Here is a 19,161-nt window from a genome sequence, read left to right on the forward strand (position 1 = left end):
TGAAATCATACAAAGTATGTTTTGTGATCACAACAGAATTAAACTAGAAATCAGTAACAGAAAGATTTCTGGAAAATTTCAAAATATTTTGAAATTAACACACTGCTTAATGGGTCAAAGAAGAAATCACAAGGGAAATTAGAAAACATTTTGAACTGAATAAAATGAAATCAGAACATCAAAATTTGTGGGAAATTTTGCAGTACTGAAATGGAAATTTACAGTATTAAATGCTTAAATTTAAAAAAGAAGACAGGTTTCCAAATGACCCTTAAAAAACTAGAAAACAACAAATTAAACCTAGAGCAAGCAAAAGGAAGAAAATTAGAAAAAAATCAATGAAACAGAAAACAGAAAAACAATAGAATCAATGAAACCAAAAGTTGATTCTCAAAAAGATCAAAATAACAATACCAGAAATGAATGAGGTGACTTCACTACAGATTATAGAAATATTAAAAGGATAAAAGGGAATATTATGAACAACTTTGTGCAAAGAAACAATTTAGATGAAATGGAAAAATTTCTTGAAAGATACAAACTACCAAAGCTACCTCAAGAAGAAACAAATAAACTGAACAGCCCTGTATGTCAACTACAGTAACTGAATTTGTAGTTAAAAACCTTCCCACAAAGAAAAGTCCAGACCCAGATGGTTTCACTGGTGAATTCTAACAGAAGAAATAATACCCAGTCTACACATACTCCTCCAAAAATTGAAGAGGGAATACTTCTAAGCCTATTCTATGATGCAAGCATTACTCTGATACCAAAACCAGATAAAGCCATTATAAAACTACAGACCAATAGCCCTAATAAACAAAGATGTAAAAATTCTACTTAAAATGCTAGCAAATTGAATTCAACAATCCATAAAAAGAACAATATATCACATTTAGCTTAGAAATAAAAGGCTGGTTTAACACTTAAAATCATTCAATATAATTTATCATAATAAGGACTAAAAAAGAAAAACCGTATGATCATCTTAAGAATGAAAGAAAAAGCATCTAACAAAATTCAACATCCATTCATGATAAAAACTCTCCACATCAGAAATAGAAGGGACTTCCTCAACCTGGTAAAGGGCGTGTACAAAAAGACCCATAGTGAACAACATACTTAATGTTGAAAGACTCAATGCTTTCCCTCACTAAAACTGGGAAGAGACAATGATGTCTGCTCTCAACACCTCTATTCAACATTAAGTACAACTTAAGGTCCTAAACAGTGCAATAAGGCAAGAGAAGGAAATAAAAAACATACATATTGTAAAAGAAGTAAAACTGTCTTTATTCAATGATACCATGATCATCTATGTAGAAAATGCTAAGGAATATATAAACACGGTACTAGAACTAGTCTTAAGATCACAGGATACAAAGTCAATATACAGAAATCAGTTGTATTTCTACATACAAACAACAAACCATTGGAAATTGAAATTAGAAACCCAACATCATTTAAAACAGCATAAAATTGTGAGATGTTTGAGATAAATTTAACAAAAAATGTACAATATGCATGAACTGCAAACTATAAAACACTGTTTAGTGAAATTTGAAAAGACCTAAATACATGGAGAAATATACCCTTTTCATGAATGGAAAGATTCAATATTGATAAAACATTAACTTTTCTAAAACTGATCTATAGACTGAATGCAATCTCCTTCAAAATCCCAGCTGTCTTTTTGTAGAAATTGATAAGGTGTTTCTAAAGTTTATATAGAAATGCAGAACTAGGATTGCTGAGACAATTTTAAAACAAAGAAGTTAGAGGACTTACTCTACCTGATTTTAAGATTTACTTAAAGTTATAGTAGCCAATACAGTGTGGTATTGCAAAAACAGACACATATATTAACAGAACAAAATAGAGAGCATACGACCCATATATATGATCAACTGATTTTCACTAAAGTGCTAGGACAATTCCATGGGGAAAGATAATATTTTCAATTAAAGGTGTTGGAACAACTGGATATGCATATACAAAAAAAATACACCTCAATCTATGCCTCATACCATATATAAAAATGAACTCTAAATGGATTATAGACCCAAATGTTACAGCTAAAATTATAAAAATTCTAGCAGAAAACATAGGAAAAAGCCTTAGTGACTTTGGGTTAAAAGATTTTTAAAATAGGACACAAAAAACTTGAACTAAAAGGAAAATTTGTACATTGGACTTCATCAAAATTTAAAAATCCTTTTGATCATTAAAGACATTTAAGGAAAAGACAAGCTACAGACAGGGAGAAAATATCTGCAAAATATATATCTATCTCATAGAGGACTTTGATCCACAAGTTTTATACCTAAAGAAGACAACCAATTTACCTCTTTAAAAAAATAGGCAAAAGATTTGTACAGCCTTCACCAAAAAAACAAGAAAGTCTCAAAACATACAAATGGCCAATAAACATATGAAAAGATGCTCAACATCTTTAGTCATTGACAAAACATAAATTAAAACTGACCACTGTGCTGTACACCTGAAGCTGAAGTAATGTTGAATATCAAATATAATCAAAGACAGAGGGTGCCAAAAAAATGTATACACATTTTAAGAAAGGAAAAACTATATTAAAATTGTACTACTCAATATATATCGATAACAAAAGATGAATACAAGTCATATTTGACTTCTGCAATTATAAGAGGTGTGCAAAGTGGTTACCATCAGCGTAATTTTAATACAGCTTTTTCCTTTCTTAAAATGTGTATACATTTTTTAGCACCCTCTGTGTATGTGTGTGTGTGTGTGTGTGTGTGTGCGCGCGCGCACGCACACGATGTAAAGTACAGCATAGGGAATATAGTCAATGGTACTGTAACAGCTATATATTATATAATGTCAAAGGGGTAGTAGACTTGGGTTATCACTTTGTGAGGGGTGTAAATGTCTAATCATTTGGTCATTTTGTACACCTGAAACTAATATAAGAAAATCAAATTAAATTTAAAAAACCCACAATGAAATACCACTTACCCAACAAAATGATTAAAATTTAAAAATCTGATAATATCAAGAGCTGGGGAAGATGTAGAGCCATGGGAACTCTCACACATTGCTGGTGGGAATGCAAAATGGTCAGTCACTTTGACAGTTTCTTACGAATTTAAACATACCCTTATCATAAACTGAGTAATCCTACTCCTAGGTATTTACCCAAGAAATACAAAAACATGTCAATACAAGACTTGTACCCAAACATTCATGTAGCTTTATTCATAACAGCCAAAAGTTGTAAAGAACCCAAAATGGCCATCAATGAGTGAATAAACAAATTATCATCTATCCACACCAGGGAATACTACTGAGAAATAAAAAGGAACAACTACTGGTAAACACAACAACATGGATGAATCTCATTAGCCTTATACTAAGTGAAATAAGCCAGACACAAAAGCTAACATACTGTATAATACTATTTACATGAAATTTTAGAAAGGGTAAAACATGACATTCTAGAAATTTATAAAATTCTAAAAAGTGCTAGGAAGTAAATCAGTGATTGCCAGGGGTGGGAGTTAAAGGAAGGGAATTTACTGCAAAAGGGCATGAGAACACTTTTTGGAGTGATAAAATAGTCTATATTATGACTGGGGTATTAGTCATACAACTGTATACACTTGTCCAAACTCATCGAATTGCATACTTAAAACTCATGAATTTTTCTGTATGTCAGTTATACCTTACAAGAGCCTATTTAAGAAAAGATTCTTTAAAAAGAGTGAGTTAAGAGGAAAACTATGAGTAGGAGACAATACTAATAAGTATCATTACCGTATTATTACTGAGCATATACCATGTGCCAGGTGCTTAACCTATATGATTATATGTATCTCAAAACCACCATACAAAGTAGGCATTACTATTTCTATTTTCTTTAACAGATACAAGATTGAATAACTAGCTAGTAAGCAGCAGAGACAAGATGATTTGAGTCAGTCCAGGCCTCTGCAACACAAAGTGGTACTCTCAAAGAAGAGTTTTACTTTACGGAGTTCAAAAAGCCCAAAATTGATATGTATATATAGACATGAACTAGGGAGAGTTTAACAGTGTTTGTCTATAGGAAGCAGGGTTCGAGTAGGCATTGAGATGTCCATTGTATACTTTAAATATTTCTGCATTGATTAAAAATACCTTTTTAAAACAAGTCTTTTTACCTTTTAGTAAAAACTTATTTTAAAAAATATACTTTATCCCCAATTATTCCATTCATAATGGGTCCATTCCTTTGACTGTTATAACTTCAAAATGGTGAAATATTTAGTAAAACAACCTTCTAAATGCTGCCTGCTGTTTAGAAGTGGTCTCTGACATCTAGAAATCAACACGTGAAAATGGCTTATATTAACCCAAAATATATATGTAGATGCCAAATGAATACCTGTTTGAACGATCAGTAATCATACACTGCCTTATATAAGATTCTGAAAGATGACACATCACAAGGGCAACACCTACAGGTTAATATTTTCTTTATATAAATAAGCTAGTATCTGGAGTTTTTCTGCTGAGCTCTTTATTCGGATAGATACTGGGACAATTAATTGCATTTATTAAAGTCTGCTTACAATTGAAAATGCCTGGTAATTTTGATGGGACAAGACATACCAGGGGATTACTTAGCAATAAAGGCTAATTAGCAGTAGTAAGGTCAAATAAGTAAGGTGGGGTACCAGACATAAAAATCTGAAGATAACAGGCTTGGTTTTATGGCTCCCTATTGGTCATCTTACCTTCAGTCTTTTTTTTTTTTAGTTTCAGGTGTACAAAACGATATAATAAACATTTATATCCCTCACAAAGTGATAACCTACCTCCTCCAATCTACTACCCCTCTGACATCGTGTATAGCTGTTACGGTTCCACTGACTCTATTCTTTATGCGGTACTTCACATCCTGTGACTACATATGTATATATTAAATTATAGTTGACATTCATTATTATTCAGCTTCAGGTGTACAGTGCAGTGATCAGGTACCTATACCGTCTCCCTAATAAGTGGTCTCCCTAATAAGACAAGTGTCCATCGGATACCCTACAGAACCTTTGCAACATTATTGACTATTATTTCCCAAACTGTCTTTTGTATCCCTGTTTGCCTTCAGTCTTGCCACCAAGTTACACACCTTTAGACGGTTTTCAAAACTTCAGTTATCATTGATGATGACAAAAGATTGCAGCAATATGGAACATGCAGGAAGGAAACAGATACTGAAAGCCATTATAGAAGAATTTCAAGGCAGGGCCTAAACAAAAATAAGTAATGGCACAGTAATAAAAAATAAACATGAGAGATGTTATAAATCATGGAAAGAAATCTTAGAATACAGTAATGATTTAAATTTGGGGCTATGAAAGGGCTTGCAAATTTGTTTTCCCATGCCCTAACTTATAATTAAAAAAATAGGGGGAAAGCCAGAAGCGAGCATAATAAAGTGGGTTAGGAAAGAAAAATCAAGGAAGGGGCTATAAAATAGAAGCAGGAATTGGGAAACCATGGCAGCCAAAAAAAATTTCAAATTTTTTTTCTTGGGAAATTGATATAGAAATATCACTTTTATTACAGAAAGATTAGGAAGGGACTTTTTTAAGACACGAAAAGAAGAGCTGTGTTTTGTTATAATGAGTTTTAAACTTTGAACATATATCTAGTTTGAAATATTCTAAGAGCAATGATACTGGCAATAAGACCCAGGAAATAAAAAAATGTGTAACAAAGCTGGTTGCATGTCATCTACATAACAAATGTAAATAAAACTTTCAGAATGAATTTCAGCAGGACATGGAGAAACTAAAAAAGTAAACTGAGCTCCACATCCCCGGGTGGGGAGGAAGGGACCCAAGAGCAGGAATGTCTTGGATGGCTAAGGAGCAACATGCACATGCATTAGGCCCTTTTGGCTCCCTCACCTCCTGCAATAAACCAATTACAAGAGTTACTTTAAAAAAAACAAAAAACAAACAAAAAAACCTCCTGCTTTAGCTTTCATTAAGTTCACGAACTTTTTTGCAATGAAACAACTTTGTTGCTAACCTTTTTTGATATCAGAGGGATTATTCATTATAAATTTGTACCAACTGGACAAACAGTTAACCAAGTTTACTATTTGGAAGTGCTGAGAAGGCTGCATGAAAAAGTTAGATGACCTGAACTTTCGCCAACAATTCATGGCTCTTGTATCATGACAATGCACCAGCTCACACCGCACTGTCTGTGAGGGAGTTTTTAGCCAGTAAACAAATAACTGTATTGGAACACCCTCCCTTCTCACCTGATCTGGCCCCCAATGACTTCTTTCTTTCCCCAAAGATAAAGGAAATATTGGAAGGAAGACATTTTGATGACATTCAGGACATCAAGGGTAATACGACAACAGCTCTGATGGCCATTCCAGAAAAAGAATTCCAAAATTGCTCTGAAGGGTGGACTAGGTGCTGGCGGCAGTGCATAGTTTCTCAAGGGGAGTAAGTTGAAGATGACTGTAATGATATTCAGCAATGACGTATGTATCACTTTTTCCAGGATGAGTTCGCAAACTTAATTGTCAGACCTTGTACACATCCACCTGCTTTCAGAATTCCTTCCCACCAGAGGTTCCACAGACCCTTCAGACTCCATGTAACCAACAGGGGGTTCATCGCCCTAACTCCCCAACCTGTTTCCCCACTTGTACGAATGGCAACACCATCCACCCAAACACCTCTGTCAGAAACTTGAGAGGTCTCCTATCTCTTCCTTCTCTTTCCCCACCCATATCCAGCAGGGTCACCTGCTGCTGTTCAAGTCCTTAAAGATAGTCTTCTTTTATTTTCCCCCTTTCTAGTCCCTTTGCTGGCCCTTCTACTTAGGTCTTCAACATTTTTGGCTGGACTATTATCATAGTTTCTTAATAGGTCTCTCTGACTCCGATCTTTCCATATGTCACCTTATCTGAAATACAGAGCCTACTTAATGACTTTCAAATGCATAAAAGTTGGGCATTTCAGGTTGCTTCTTAAAATTTGGCAACGAAAATAAAATATAAATTTCTCAGCACAACATAAAAGCTTTCATAAGACACTTCCTACTTTCCCTGCTCACATTCTGGGATCCTTTCCAAGCTGAACTACTTGCAAATTCCCCAGTATGTTCTAACACATGCTGTTGTCTCTGCTTGTGGAGCCTTTTCCCCATCCTCCCAGGGTAAGTAATGACCATCCTTACGGTTCAATCACCCAATTTTTATTCCACTATCTTTTCTCCTTGACTATAAGCAACTTCAAAATAAGGACTGTGTTTCTGATCACCCAGCACTTAGTAGAGCAGCTCGTTGAACATATATTCATTAATTCCATAGTGTGGCCTGCCATAAATGGGCCAGTCCAGTGCTAGTTATTGGGTGACACAAGTAAATATGAAAAAAGGGTGCTCAAACAAACATAAAACAATGAAAAAAGCTACCTCATAGTTTTGGTGGGAGGAAGGAAGAAAAAAAGGAAGGAAAGAAAGTAGGTCAAAAGAAGAAAATTAATTAAAGCCAGAGTCAGATAGGAGTTAGAATCAATGTAATAAAATGTTGAGTACTTGCAAACAGAGGGAAATTCGTAAACTACTGAAGGAACTGAGAACAATTCATACAGCCCAATCATTTGCTGTACCCTAGTTTGTCGTTTTGGTTTTTGTCTTTTTGGCAATAACTCAAAATCTGTTAGAGAAATGGAGAAAGGGATGAGATCAAGATTTTTTAATTTATCAGGAAGATGAATAAAAACAATACACTAACAGAATGGAAAAATTTTTAAGAACTCTTACAAAATTCACTGAAAGCTTTGGTTAAAGTCCCCCACTGAAATAAAGAAAAAAAAAGAAGTACTATTTAATTTTAGCTAGAGTATATGTAGATTTAAAAACACAATATAGGGTGGCTCGGTGGCTCAGGCTGTTGGAGCTCCGTGCTCCTAACTCTGAAGGCTGCCGGTTTGATTCCCCAGTGGGCCAGTGGGCTCTCAACCACAAGGTTGCCGGTTCAACTCCGAGTCCCACAAGGTATGGTGGGCAGCGCCCCCTGCAACTAAGATTGAACATGGCACCTTGAGCTGAGCTGCCTCCTGGATGGCTCAGTTGATTGGAGCACGGGCTCTCACCCACAAGGTTGCCAGTTCAATTCCTTGAGTCCTGCAAGGCATGGTGGGCTGTGCCCCCTGCAACTAGCAACGGCAACTGTACCTGGAGCTGAGCTGTGCCCTCCACAAATAAGACTGAAAGGACAACAACTTGAAGCTGAATGGCACCCTCCACAACTAAGATTGAAGGGACAACAACTTGACTTGGAAAAAAGTCCTGGAAGTACACACTGTTCCCCAATAAAGTTCTGTTCCCCCTCCCCAATAAAATCTTAAAAAAAAAAAAAAAAATCTGCAATATAGTAAGTGATCTGGTGGGAATGGAAACTGGTGCAACCACTATGGGAAACAGTATGGAGGCTCCTCAAAAACCTAAAAAATGGAACTACAATATGATCCAGCAACTCCACTTCTGGGTACTTAGCTGAAGAAAATGAAAACACTAACTCAAAAAGATATATGCAAGTCCACATTCACTGCAGCACTATTTTTATTTATAATAGTCTAACTGTCCAATGGATGGATGGATAAAAAAATGTGATATATAGATATAGATATAGCATGACATATATATGATATATGTGATTTTATATATATGTGTATATATATCATATATATATATATATATATATATATATATATATATATATCATCATGTTGTGTGCCTGAAACTAATATAATGTTATTGTCAATTATATTGCAATTAAAATATACAGTAGGTGATCATACTGGGTGTTCATTTCCACATGCAGAAGTTTGTTAATGCAAGGAAAATCACACATTCCTTCAGTGTGTAAGGTGGGAACTGAGGAAAAGAAAACAGAACTTACTCTCCACGAGGATACCAACGGTGCTTAGTGGTAAAGAACATCTTGCTAAGTTGTTCTATCATGGGTCCTTGATCAAAGTGTTCACCTTTTTCTTCCAGTCTGGTTTTTAGCACTTGATCCTGTGTTTCTTCATGATTACGCACAGGATCTGGCGGAGGGATAGGCTACAAAATAATCAGTAATGAAGAGCATGAGAATGTAAGACTGCTAGCCATCATTTGATTGAGTTTACAATAAAACAAATACCATTCTCAAGAATTCATTGTAACACATCAAGGTGGATAGATAAGTTACCAGAACAGAGTTTCACTTAGTTGAATTATTCACTAAAGAATCAGAAATATTTCTCTTCTCACATCAAGTTTTGAGTTTCTTTTCCAATAACAAAGTTCTTATTTAAAGTTGTTTCCCCCTCAATTATAAAGACATTACTTTAGCTTCTATTTCTGAAAGCTATTAATTATACCTATTATTACTTTTTAACTTAAAAGCTTAGTCTCTACCTTGTATATCATTAAAGTAAGATACAATGAAAAATCTTTCACTGAAAATGACATTTCTTATATCCAATGCAAGCAGGAAAAATTTCAAAGTGTTCATTTTAGATGACTTGTATTGCCAAAAAATGATGCTGTATGGTAACTTGAGTATACTCATATGTTATAGCACATACTTATATTTATTTAGCTTATGTACATAAAACAGTAAGACCTCTTTACCAGGCAGTAGATAAGTGCATGAAGGTGGCACAAGTACATCAGAAATGTAAAGTAACAAAGATACAGTGAGAAGTAGAATGGGAGCCAAATCAAAGTCTTGTCACAGAGGGCTCAATGCATTCATTCTACAAGGGATAACAAACATGAGTAAAGGAATGCAGATGAGGACACATGATGAAGAGGTATCTTAAAAAATGGATCTCAAGAAACCAGATCATGAAAATCCTTCAAAGTTAAACTTAGAAGTAACAACTTGACACAAGTAGAATGAGAGGGAATAAGGAGAAAGTATAATGAAGAGGTTAAGAAGTTAGGTTTTGGCCTCTGATTCTATCACTTAGTTGCTCTGTGACCTCGGGCAAGTTATTAAAGCGCTTAATTTCCCTTTCTGTAAAATCAAAGAAGTAATATCTACCTAATAAGAGTTTGATAAGGATTAAGTGAAATAATAATATTAATATATAGAATGCTTAGCTGTGTCTCACTCTCTAGGAGTTCAATAATGGTATGTAGCCATTAACATTTCTTTTATGTCCTAGAGGACATAAAAATGTGATATAAGCTTATTTTAAAGAAAAAGTGCTCCTTAGACATTGAAATATTATAAAACAATATTAAAATATCTTATATGTAAAGTCAAATTTTTTTTAGCTTTAAAAAGTTTATGTAAAGTAAAATATTAATAAGTGTCTTTGCACATTACTATCAGACCCTGAGGGGTAACAGCAAATATGGGATTAGAGCCTACAGTTTTCTCTTTTAGGTTATTATATTTGTTGCTAAAGATAAAATGTTTTAAATGTTATCAAAAAGTAATTTTCAAGTGTTGATAAATGTTCATGGTCTCTATTCCCAAGCAGGCACAATTCTAACATACCACAAATTCTCTCTGTTTTCTATGATTAAAAACAGGGTGCACCCCCCCCCGCCCCTCTCCGCACATAGATAAAAGACAAAAGACATTGGAATTGATGGATTCTTTGAAGGCTATACCAAGAGCCTCTGGCAGACTCAGAATTGATTTTTAGGTAGTATTTGATCTCCTTGATCAATTTCAAAGAAAGGATACTTGAATGTTTCAGTCAATAGGAAAAACTGAAATAAAACTAAGTATCAACTTTATAAAAACATTCATCCTGAATTTCCCATTTTTCTTAAGAATTTTAAAAATTTGACATTCAAAATTTTCCATTAAATCAACCACCAAAAAGAATTGCCTATTACTTGCATTTTACTTTATTTTTCCAAGTCATTATTGTTTTGCTTCTGGTATGTCTTTATTTTCCTGAATTAGAAATCTTAAATTTGGAAAACATTTTTGAATACCGTGTTTCCCCCAAAATAAGACCTAGCCGGACAATCAGCTCTAAAGCATCTTTTGGAGCAAAAATTAATATAAGACCCAGTCTTATATTATGTTAGATAAGACCCAGTCTTATATTAATTTTTGCTCCAAAAGACGCATTAGAGCTGATAGTCCGGCTAGGACTTATTTTTGGGGAAACACGATCTTAGACTAGACTCCAGGAAGGATGCCAGCCCTGGACCTGCCTGACTGACTCCCCCTTTCCTTTGTTCTTCTTCTTATGTACCTATAAAACCTTCTGCCAATTCTAGAAACTGGGAGGTGGCCTTTTGACACTAGTCCGCTACCCTCCCAGAATGCCGGCATTCTGAATAAACCTGCTTTTCTTTCCACCAAACTTGTCTCTTGATTTTTAACTTTTTCTAGCAGCAGGCCACCGGACCTTAGCGCGGTATCAAAATCATTTTCACTTCCTTAAAACCAGTCTTAGTTGGCATTTCTACACATGACCAGGATCTCTGTATGCAACATGCTTTCCGGGGCCTAGAGTATCAAAGGACCTACTAGAGTTGTAGCCCTACTTCCAGGAGAAAAAAGGAAAATCATAAATTTTAAGTCAGATCTGAGAATATTTATTTAATGTTATATACTATCATCATAAGATTTATAAATCTGGATTCAAAAAGAACATACTTTAACAGTAATATGTTTTTAAAAATGTTTCTTACTGTGCAGCCCAATCTACAATTTATTGAGAAACAAAAAAAAATCTATGTCTCCCCATGTGAATGTTTGTTAGCCCTAAAACACAAAAAACCCTTAAGCCTGTACAGGGAGAAACAAATTTATTCATTTAATCAATAAATATTGTGCATCTAACAAGTAAAAGGTATTACTCCAGGTGCTGAGGACATAGCAAGGAACAAAACAGACAAGGCTTACCTTTTAGTGGCGGGAGACAGCCAGAAACACAGTGTGCCAGAAACGAAGCACGCTACTGAGACAAGTAAAGCAAAGGAAAATAGGGAGCCCAGGGGCAAGGGTACAAATTTATAAGCAGTGGTCTAGGAAGGTCTTACTAGGTAATGAACAGGAAAGATCTAAAGGAAAGGAAATTAACTACGGGGATTTCTGGGGGGAAAGCATTTCAGGTGGAAGCAGCAAAATATACAAAGGCCCTGCAGCAGGAACTGGCCTAACATACTTTATGAACAGCAGGGAGGCCAGTGTGGTAGCAGGGGGGTAATTCTGTGAGCATGACAGGAGGTGATCATCCAGACCAGAGAGCAGAATACTGATGATGCGGGAGGGGAGACAACTGCTACAACAAAGGAGTGCAACAGAAAGAGGAAGCAAGGAACTGGTATGTATGCAAAGGAATGGTTACAATGATAGAATCTGTGCTGGGTAAGAAGTGAGAATGTGTGAGATACATGAGGGACTGTGAAAAAGTATTCAATTAGTATAGGTCTCAATGAGGAGATGAATAATTCTTGGGGCTGAAAGACTAGGGGCAGTTGGTAGTAAGCTCGTGGAATTCTTGAAATCAAGATTGGGAAGAAGATTAGACTATTTCTAGGAAACAACCACTGGAGTGGGGGCCGAGGTAGGGAGAAAAGAGCAAGAAGGGAGAGGCCAGGTTATCAGATCATCTACGTGGATACTGAAATAATAAAGAATTAGGACAGAAACAGTGTGGAGACTGTGACAGTATATCTAAAATCTTCAAGGAAGAGTGCAAGGATGGAGGAAGGGAGAGAAGTAAACTGTAGGCTGGTAGATGACAGCAACAAAAAAATGGTAGTAAATGGTACAGTTTATTGATATAAACTACATAACTAGAAATTGTTTGCGAGAAGGAAAAAAGGTCTGGATATGACCATGAGGAGCTACAGAGACACCTGTCCTATCTACCGCTAGGCCCAGGAATAAAAGTACATAGAAGAGAAAACAGCAACTCCCTCAAAGATTCCCGGTGACGCACTGGCCCCAGCGTACAGCCAGCTTGGTCTCAGGCCCAAAGGTGAAGGCAACGTTTTGGAAGAAGTCAAGTTTCTGCAGGATTCTGCTGTTGACAGTAAGTTCCACAAGTGCAGTGGAGACGTTTTCAGAGTTGGGAGCAATAGTGGAGGGTCAGATTCAGGGATGCAAAGAACCGTATGTGGATGAGAGTCTGGATGCTGAGAAATGACCTCTCAGTCTTGGGCTTTTTGGCGTAACTACTAAGATAGGATAAAGCATGAAACTAGAAATATACCACAAAATAAGAGTGGAAGAAGTTACAAAATAGTGTGAGAGGGAAGGTTTACAGGCCAAAAGTGACTGACTTAGGCCTATTTTCTACACATTGCCAAGAAATGAAACAAAAGAGGTACTGGATTATTGCCTATGATATGTGGCTAGAATGCAAAGCAGGCAGACAAGATGGTGAAGTTAAAAGGGGACTAAAGTGGAATCTAAAGAAAAGAATAAATGAATGAACTAATCAGAAACAGTCTCAGAGACATAGAGGAAAAACTGAGGGTTGCTCGATGGGAGGGGGGGTGGGGATAAGGGGGAAGGTGAAGAGATTAGAAAGCACAGTCAGTAACCCCAAGATTGCCATGGGGTTACAAAAGTCATTTTGGGGAATATAATCAATAATGTTGTAAAGATTTTGTAGGGTATCCGATGGACACTTATCTCGTTAGGGAGACCACCTCAGGGAAGATGTAGATGCCTGATCACTGTACTATACACCTGAAGCTGAAGCTGAACAATCATGAACGTCAACTACAATCTTATATATACATATAGTTAAAAGAAGCGGATACAGCATTAGGAATAGAGACAGTGGAAATGTAATAGCTGTGTGCGATGTCAGAGGGGTAGTGGATGGGGGAGGGGAGTTGTCACTGTGTGAGGGATATAAATGATAAATGTCTAACAATTACATTGCTTTGTGCACCTGAAACTAATAAAAAGAATGAAAAAAAAAAGTAATTAAAAATGAATCTGCTTAAAAAATAAATAAATAAATAAAAATTTTTTTAAAGGGGGGGACTAAAAACTAGAAAAATAACATTAATCTACTTTGTCAAATCAACCAGTACTCTGGCCCCTAGTAATAATTTTTAAAAATAGGTACCACTAGATGCATCATGTGATGACTTGAATTATCTAATTATTTTCTCCTCAAAAAGCAAATCAAACATTACCAAATATAGTAAAAGACAGCTTAAAGAAACAGGAGATAGCATTTCAAATATAAAATTATAAAAAGACTTCAGCCAAGTTAAGGTAAATTTATTAAAAACAAACACAAAATTTCTTCTATCTACTCCTGGCTTTTAAAGAAATATGGAAAAAATTCAACCAGGCCCATGTTGGCCAAGCAGAAAAAAACAGCAAAAAAGGAAATAAGGAAGGAAGAAATTTACCAAACAGTAAAAGGATTATCAGAACCAACACAATATAAAAGTTATGAAACAGTACTCTAAAATACAAATTTTTCATAATTCATTAGCTTATAATATAGCACAGTACAAGACAATGTGTTTTATAAGTTTATGCCAGGTATGTTTGATCCTTAGTCAGAAATCTACCAAACTTTATACCAGAAAACTGATGCCATAATTGTGTTTAAATGGTTCGCTCTGTGTACTGAAAATAGCCGTTAAAGATGAAAAATAAGAGAAAAATCAAAACAGTAAAATAAAACAGCGAAAAGAAGATCTAAACCAAATTTAAAAAATCAAATAAAAGGAAATCCCTCTCTTTGGATGTAACAAAGTGTGAATATTTCTAACAGCAAATTAAAAATTATAAAAGATTTTCTCATACATACTTTTGTGTGTTCATATGGAATGTCCACAGAAGGATGGTAGCATACTATTGTCCTGCCATCAGATGTCAAAGCAAGCTCCACTTTGCTAAAAAAGAATGTTTTAGAAACAGTTATACTGTATTCAAGGCAGAATGATGATTCTTTTTTTTTCTTTTTTATCTTATTGGGGACCCATCAGCTTTCCAGGACCCATCAGCTCCAAGTCAAGTCATTGTTTTCGATCCAGTTGTGGAAGGCGCAGCTCACTGGCCCATGTGGGAATTGAACTGGTGACCTTGGTGTTATGACCACGGCGCTCTTAACCACTGACCCATCCGGCTGCCCCAGAATGATTATTCTTAAGAGCTAAAATTAATTAATCATGAATCCCGGAAGAAGAGATACCATGTCACTAGACTGGCAAACCTGGTACCCATATTATAGAGGACAACTCTGACCATACCACAAAATATATCAGTTTAACTACAACAAACCTTTAATTACCCACTATTTTATCTAAGTTATTCTTCAAATTATTTTTTAAACTATCCAAATCTTTGAAAGAGATTTTTTGTCATTTTTCTTCATCACTATTATTGGGACTTCTTTTCCTTACCTAACAACTGACTTCAAAGAGTTATAAGAATATTACTTGGTTGAATTATTAAAGTTGAAGGTCAGCAAGGGTAAAGGATCACCTGAATTTCTAATCAAGATTATAGCCGAGCACTTTCCTAGATCAGCATTTCTCCAAGTACCTTCGGCAGAACAGGACAACTGTAAGGAGCTTCCCATAGGGCGGCGGGTTGGCTCAGTTGGTTGGAGTGCAGGGCTCATTATACCAAGGTCATCGGTTCGATTCCCACATGGGCCAGTGAGCTGCGCCCTCCACAACTAGAGTGAAAACAACAACTTGACTTGCAGCTGATGGGTCCTAGAAAAACACACTGTTCCCCAATATTCCCCAATTTAAAAAAATTAAAAAAAATAAAAAGAAGAAGCTTCCCATAAAAAGGGTTTTCTGGTCAAACAAATTTGGGGATTACTGAACAATATTCCTTCCCTCCATTAATATCCCTCAGAAGAACACATTTTGGGCAATACTCTAAATATTTCCAGGAGTTCTCTGACTGGATCTCATTCCTTCAGGTACCATCTAACCAAGCCTGTTTTTCAAAAACTCTGGTACCTATTAGGTTGATGCAAAAGTGATTGCGGTTTAAAAGATTGAAAGTATTTGCAAAAACCGCAATTACTTTTGCACCAACCCAATACTATTGTACTTAGATCACATACATTCCAAGGAGCACAACTTTCAGCTTTTATCAAACTTATGTGTTCTCTAGATGTCTATAAATTTAGGCTTCTAGGATGTCAACACCAACCAGATTTGAGCCAGACTAGCAATTAAACTAAAAAGTGTATTTTAACTAACAGGATAATGTATTAGGTTGTTTCACCACGATTTTACGATTGAATACCATAACATGGCTACGAAAAACATTTAATCTATCAAATGATTTGATGAAGGATGAGTTTTACATAACGCAAAATACTTATAAGACTCATTCTTTTCAGGTTCAGAAAGCATTATCTATATTATCTTGTCAAGTTTCATCACTATCTTAGCACTTACTGTGGTATTTTGCCGTGTATAATGCACTCCAGTGTATATTATGCACACCCAGGTTTTGGCCCAAACTTTCGGGGAAAAAAATCTTTCATTTTACTTTTTTAATTCAAATTTTTATTTGTTTACATTTAGGTACTTGTTTTTTGTATCATAAAGGAATTTTAGCATTTATTTTTTAACGTATTATGGTACAAGAAATTCTATGTACCGGTAAAAAATTTACAATCTTTACACATCATAGAGGGCCAAGAACTCTTCATCATTGCAAGTTCATCGTAAGTTCAACAAAACCGATTATCATATTCCAGGGTACTATTTTGCATATGGATATTGTTATTGATTTCTAGAGTTACATTTTTGACTCACAAACATAAATAAAAGAATTAAAAACATTTTTATAAATACGGAATTAGTACTACCCATGTATAATGTACATCCTTATTTTTCCTTCACATATTTCGGCAAAAAAGTATGCATTATACACAGCAAAATACAGTAAATGTACAATTAAAACTAAGTAGTGTTAAGAGGAAAGAAAATGCATTTTTACTAAAATTTGCAATAAAAAATATAGCTTAAGAAAATATCTTGCAATTTCTGCACATCAGACACTGCTATAGAGGAAAAAAGATAACATCTTACTCATACATTATTCCCAGCAATGACTAGAACTGAATAAGTATGAAATAAATTGTGGTTGAATTAAATATTTGTAATTCAGGAGTATTCAGTGTCAAACAAAAGATAAGATAAATAACTGCATAATCTAACAGATATGAACCCTAAACATATAAAAACTAATTAAGTTTTCCAAGAAGCTACATATCTGTCTTACAACAAATTAGTAGTCACTGAAACAAAATGATAATGATTTTTATTTAAAACATTTAGAGGCCCAGATACTGGGTAAAGAAGATCATTGAAATCATTTTAAAAATAAAATTAAGAAAGGAATAATCAAAAAAAGCAGAAAATCCCCAAAACAAGAAGTAAAATTAAATTATTTCAGATACAGCTAACAGACTGTTATTTTTTCAATTAAATTTTAATACATACCAATTATAGTCATCTGGAAGAGAAGAATACGTGGATTTATGACAAGCCCAATAAATAGCTCCATCTGCAAAAATCCCAAAAAGTAAAGTAGATTTAGTTAATTTGAGCATATATTCTCACATAAATGTAAAGCTGGTTTCACTCATTCAACCAACATTTAATATGTTTACTATGAAACAGGGATGTACCATGGGCCAGGGATTCAACAAATAAGATCCAGTCCCTACCCTCGGAAAGGGTACAAGTCTGGTGAGAGATAGACAGTGAACAAACAATTCCGACATAAAAGATAAGCCCTGTTGGGATGGGTAAACACTGGGATGGGTGAGCACTGGGGTGGGTGAGCACTGGGGTGGGTGAGCACTAGGGTGGGTGAGCACTGGGGTGGGTGAGCACTAGGGTGGGTGAGCACTGGGATGGGTGAGCACTAGGGTGGGTGAGCACTGGGGTGGGTGAGCACTGGGGTGGGTGAGCACTGGGATGGGTGAGCACTGGATGGGTGAGCACTGGGGTGGGTGAGCACTGGGGTGGGTGAGCACTGGGGTGGGTGAGCACTGGGATGGGTGAGCACTGGGGTGGGTGAGCACTGGGGTGGGTGAGCACTGGGGTGGGTGAGCACTGGGGTGGGTGAGCACTGGGATGGGTGAGCACTGGGGTGGGTGAGCACTGGGATGGGTAAACAATGGGGTGGGTGAGCACTGGGGTGGGTGAGCACTGGGGTGGGTGAGCACTGGGATGGGTAAACAATGGGGTGGGTGAGCACTGGGGTGGGTGAGCACTGGGGTGGGTGAGCACTGGGGTGGGTAAACAATGGGGTGGGTGAGCACTGGGGTGGGTGAGCAATGGGGTGGGTGAGCACTGAGATGGGTAAGCACTGGGGTGGGTGAGCAGTGGGATGGGTAAGCAATGGGGTAAACACTGGGAGAGAGAAGGGAACAGAGACAAGTTACAAAACACAACTGTGCAGGTTCAAGAATGCCTTTCCAGTGGAGATGACATCCAAGGTACCTGAAGGATGAGGGAATAAATAAGTGTTGGAAAGGGGTGAGTATAATGTTCCTTACAGAGAGACTAACACGTGCCAAGGACCAGAGCTAAGAAAGAACATGAAGTATTTGGGGATTCTAAAAACTTTCATGCGACTGGAGTGCATAGTTCATAAAGGGGAAGTGTTAGGTAATGATACACAAAATAAATTGTTCATAATTAATTGTCCTTAATCAAACTGATCGTATTTTAAAGCACATTTTCCTTTTTTAGAATACCTGCAAATCCAAGAGCCATAAGTACTTTAAAAAGTTTGTGAGAGGTTCTCCTATGTTCAGAGAAAGTGTGTTCTGATATAAAGAAAATATAAAGAAAAAAATGTAAATGTAGCTTACATAGTTAAAAGCAAGTTCTGCATATCTCTTGGCTAAAGCCAAGGAGGAACTTCTCTCACCTGAGCCTCTTGCTCCTCAGTATGAAACACCATCCCCACTTTGTTCAAACATGACTCATCCTTCAGAGCCACATGCTACTCTTCCATGAAATCCTTTCCCTCTTCCTGCCCCACAATCTGCATCACAGAGAGAAGAGTTGTCTAATGTACATATCCCACAACCAACGCTTCATATGACATTGCTATACCTTCTTTGTAGTCATTTTTTTCTGCATCAGTTGTTTATGTGTATCAAAGATGTG

The 19,161-nt window shown here is 36.1% G+C and overlaps 1 protein-coding gene across 15 annotated transcripts in view; it reads right to left on the reverse strand.

The window, feature by feature from the left end:
* Positions 1 to 19,161, reverse strand: part of MRPL42 (mitochondrial ribosomal protein L42) — a 72,587-nt gene that overhangs the window by 48,503 nt on the left and 4,923 nt on the right. For 14 of the 15 annotated variants that reach the window (XR_012493863.1, XR_012493862.1, XR_012493861.1 and 11 more), the window contains exons 3-5: positions 17,479 to 17,542; positions 14,811 to 14,895; positions 8,960 to 9,123 (exon numbers count right to left, since the gene is read on the reverse strand). Coding sequence is in view for 1 of the 15 variants with exons in the window: in XM_074325280.1 (XP_074181381.1) it covers positions 5,248 to 5,272; positions 8,960 to 9,123; positions 14,811 to 14,895; positions 17,479 to 17,542 (338 nt within the window). In the remaining 14 variants the exon portion in view is untranslated. Of the gene's footprint in view, positions 1 to 5,232; positions 5,273 to 8,959; positions 9,124 to 14,810; positions 14,896 to 17,478; positions 17,543 to 19,161 lie in introns of those variants that run through there. The other variant, XM_074325280.1, reaches the window with a different exon arrangement.

This window comes from Rhinolophus sinicus, linkage group LG02 (assembly GCF_036562045.2).
Source record: "Rhinolophus sinicus isolate RSC01 linkage group LG02, ASM3656204v1, whole genome shotgun sequence".
NCBI classification, from domain to species: domain Eukaryota; kingdom Metazoa; phylum Chordata; class Mammalia; order Chiroptera; family Rhinolophidae; genus Rhinolophus; species Rhinolophus sinicus.